At 38.4% G+C, this 3,582-nt stretch overlaps 1 protein-coding gene across 1 annotated transcript in view; it reads left to right on the top strand.

Moving 5' to 3' along the window:
- The window catches only part of trappc11 (trafficking protein particle complex subunit 11), a gene marked incomplete in the record, with an annotated part of 47,020 nt that overhangs the window by 13,913 nt on the left and 29,525 nt on the right, over positions 1 to 3,582 (top strand). Inside the window, 2 exon segments of the mRNA XM_014026737.1 lie at positions 534 to 630; positions 1,312 to 1,445. Coding sequence (XP_013882191.1) covers positions 534 to 630; positions 1,312 to 1,445 — 231 coding nt within the window.

Here is a 3,582-nt window from a genome sequence, read left to right as displayed (position 1 = left end):
GACTTAATCGTTTCCCATAATATTTTTGGATTCTTACTGGCTGAAATAATTTGATTTTTAAAATATTGTTGTTTGGCTTTGYGTAATTCAGCAACACATTTATTTCTGTAACTGTTTAAACGAGACCGATTTTCAGAAGTTTTTGATTTTCTATAAGTTTTCAGTGAAGAAGCTTTCAACTTTAGGAGATGTATTATAGAGGTATTCAACCATGGAATTTTATTTTTCCAGACTGGAACTTTACAAGTTGAAATATATTTTTCCTGTATTGTCTCCAACTTATCATAAAAATTTTGACAAAATGCGATTTGGATTTGACAGAGAAATACCCTCATTCCAGTTAGTATTCTCAGGAGCACCGAGCCGTCTGCCGGGGTGGCACTAATCAGATTAATCACCAAATATTGACTGGAAACAGTGTTTCTGAATAAAAACAAAGCTAACTCTAGCCTTAGTCCCTGGCTTCAGCCTCCGGTAGAACCTGTTTACCTCAGTGTGCTGAACTAAAGGATTGCCACTGCTCCTCTCTGTAGGTACTACAGAACTGCTTACAGTCTGGTTCACGAGCTCCGAGCACACGAGACCAACATGTTGGAGATTAAAACTCTGGCTGGCTTTATAAACTACAAGGTAAGGTTCTGCTCAGAATCATGTGAGGGTTAGCACTGCATGACTTACTGCACAACCATGTTTTTTTTTTTCACTTTTCAGCAGGAATATCTGTCTGAACTTAACATCAGATGTAACGATTAAAATATTTTTGGGGATTGATGCTCGATGTGACCCCTGAATTTACAGAAGGGCTACGTGTTGCTGCTGTTTGTAACTAACCACAAAGATCAGAGGAGATACCAACGTAATCTATGAAAGATTTCAAGTAAATTCTGGAGTTTATGCTCAATTCAATCAAGGCTGAATCCAGACTAACTACAGTATTAGCTCATCAGTCCTGTTAGAATCAGAGATCATTTACAGAGCTGGTCTTACCTGTAACGACAGGTAAAACATCGTTTATAAGTCTACAAAGAACCCCACTCCAGTACATCCAAACTATCTTTTCTCCCTGTGTACAGAGACATGAGGTTGATTCACTGCTCAGGTGTTCTGGTTGTCTTCAGCACTGGAGCAGTCCCATGTGTTCCACTTGTTTTATCCTGTTTTTGATCGTCAAACCTGTCTGCGTCTCATCAACACACCTGTCTGCGTCTCATCAACACACCTGTCTGCGTCTCATCAACACACCTGTCTGCGTCTCATCAACACACCTGTCTGCGTCTCGTCAACACACCTGTCTGTGTTTGATCTCTTCAGATCTGTCGCTTGTGTTTTCAACACAACACTCCTCTGGATGCCATCGCTCAGTTCAGGAAGCACATGGACCTGTGTAAGAAGAAGATTGGCAGCGCTGAACTGGCCTTTGAGCACTCTGCATGGATGTCCAAACAGTAAGATATAATAAATTAAATAACAAGCATCCTGTAGGTGTGTAACTGAACTGAATTACTGGGCACACCTGGGTTTATAGAGAAACTGTTTAATTGAACTTTCCGGCGAAAAAATATACAACAAACAAATCCTACACTACCAATGAACTAAGTCCATCCAGGATCTTAAGATCTTGGATGGACTGGACTCTGGATTATTTAGATGACATACACAATTGTTCAAATTCCTAGAAAGGAGAGCAGCTTCATCCAGGTGAGATGGATGCCATCTCTCCACATCAGACCAAGTTTCCTCAAACTGTTCTCCAGTTATCTCCAGGTTGTTTTCAGGACCCCACCTGGTCAGCCAGTAGAGCACAGAAACCAGGGCTCCCTTCTGTAGCACCCAGGGTTTTAGAGGGACTTTGACCCTCCACCTTGTGACAGGGGTCACTCTGCAAAGAGGATGCATACATGTTGAAATAAAAACACAAGATGACAATCCCTAATCTGCTCCCAGGTTCTGATGCTACTCCTCTCAGTCGTCTCGTTTTTTTCAATCAACTTGACTGTAGGGATGGGTACCGAATTCGATACTTTTTAAAGTACAGACCGAGTTCTGTTGGTACTACTGAGTATCTATTCACGTAACATCAAACTGTTGCATGTTTCGGTACCTAAACGCATTGTTGCGACTGTATTGGTGTAAGAGTGGTGGGTTTTCCATGCTTGTCCTGAACGCAGCATCATGACGTCAGCAGCTGCTGGTTCAGTAAACAGAGCTCGGTCTGAGTGTAGCTGAAAGCCTCACAGCTCCTGCAGTGAAACTCACCGAACAGACCGCCTCTGAATTATCTGGTGGATTAATTATCTGGTGAGCACGACGTTTGCTTGCTCAAAGTAAATAAAGTACCGCCACTTTCTTTATTTCATCCACCATTAAACAGAGACCGGCAGAGGAAAACAACAGAGGAGCTTCCTGACAGTCTGAACACGTCTGACCTGAAAGAGCACAAGCTGCTAACTTGAAGCGTTGGACGTGTTTTAGATGCTCAAAACGTAGCTTGAATATCTTTTATTTATTTTAACTGCATCCTCTTTTGCTTATTTGATTTAAACTTATTTGCCTTCCATGGACCTCCATCACACATTTTTTCTAGTGGGGAAATGACATCAATAGAAACACGTGGTGCTGGATTTTAATTTGTGCAATAAGACAAAACAGTCTTGTTGTTTTCAACAGTTTTCACTTTAAAGAAATAAGTTACACAACTGATGTTACAATACAAAGAGTTGGATGTTGTCTTGAAATTTGTTAATTTTATCTATTGAGAAATATGTGACCCATCATATCGAAATGAGGATTAAGTCAAATTAGGTCAAAATGATCTAACTACATCTTTAAATTCCTGCTTTAAAAGCTACATTTTGATACCCGGATCATTCTGATATAAGCTTATCCTGAGATATTACCTAATTTGTCTTGTTGGTTGCTATAGTACATTACTGTTTTGTCTGAATCCTATTTTTGTGTAAATTTATTGAGTAGTTTTTGATGTCAATATAAAGAGGAAACCTCAAATAGTATTTGTATATTAAGATTTCCCAGTTGGAAAGGAACAAACACTTTGCTAGCTCACAGGGAAAAATACAAAATTCTAAGGTGTTTTTAGTCAGAATTAGGTTTTTTTTGCTACTGCTAAAAGAAAAGGCTTCAGTTTTTTTTAGGATAGTATTTCAGACAGTTCATTCAAATGATACATTGATAAGGAATTAATTCATTATGTTTTGTAAAATGCAATTTTTGTAAACGTTTTAATCAAAACACTATATTTGCCTATTTCTCCACATTCCACTTTTGGACTTACCGTATTTTTCGGACTATAAGCCGCACCCGCCATTTAAAAAAAAAACGCGTGAACATCAACATATAAGCCGCACCGGACTATAAGCCGCACCCCCCAACCCCTATCAGTAAAAACAAAAACAAAACAGTACACCCAAAATTGTGGTCAAAAAAGTGAATTCAACATCACATTTATTTTTAAGAAAAAGGTTGGCAAGTTCACCGGTACAAAATAATAATAATAATAATAATAATAATAATAATGATGATAATAATAATAATGATGATAATAATAATAATGATGATAATAAT

Source organism: Austrofundulus limnaeus, unplaced genomic scaffold (assembly GCF_001266775.1).
Source record: "Austrofundulus limnaeus strain Quisiro unplaced genomic scaffold, Austrofundulus_limnaeus-1.0 Scaffold586, whole genome shotgun sequence".
In the NCBI taxonomy this organism is placed as follows: domain Eukaryota; kingdom Metazoa; phylum Chordata; class Actinopteri; order Cyprinodontiformes; family Rivulidae; genus Austrofundulus; species Austrofundulus limnaeus.
The sequence above is the reverse complement of the archived record's forward strand: the minus strand, read 5'-3'. Positions and strand labels throughout refer to the sequence as shown.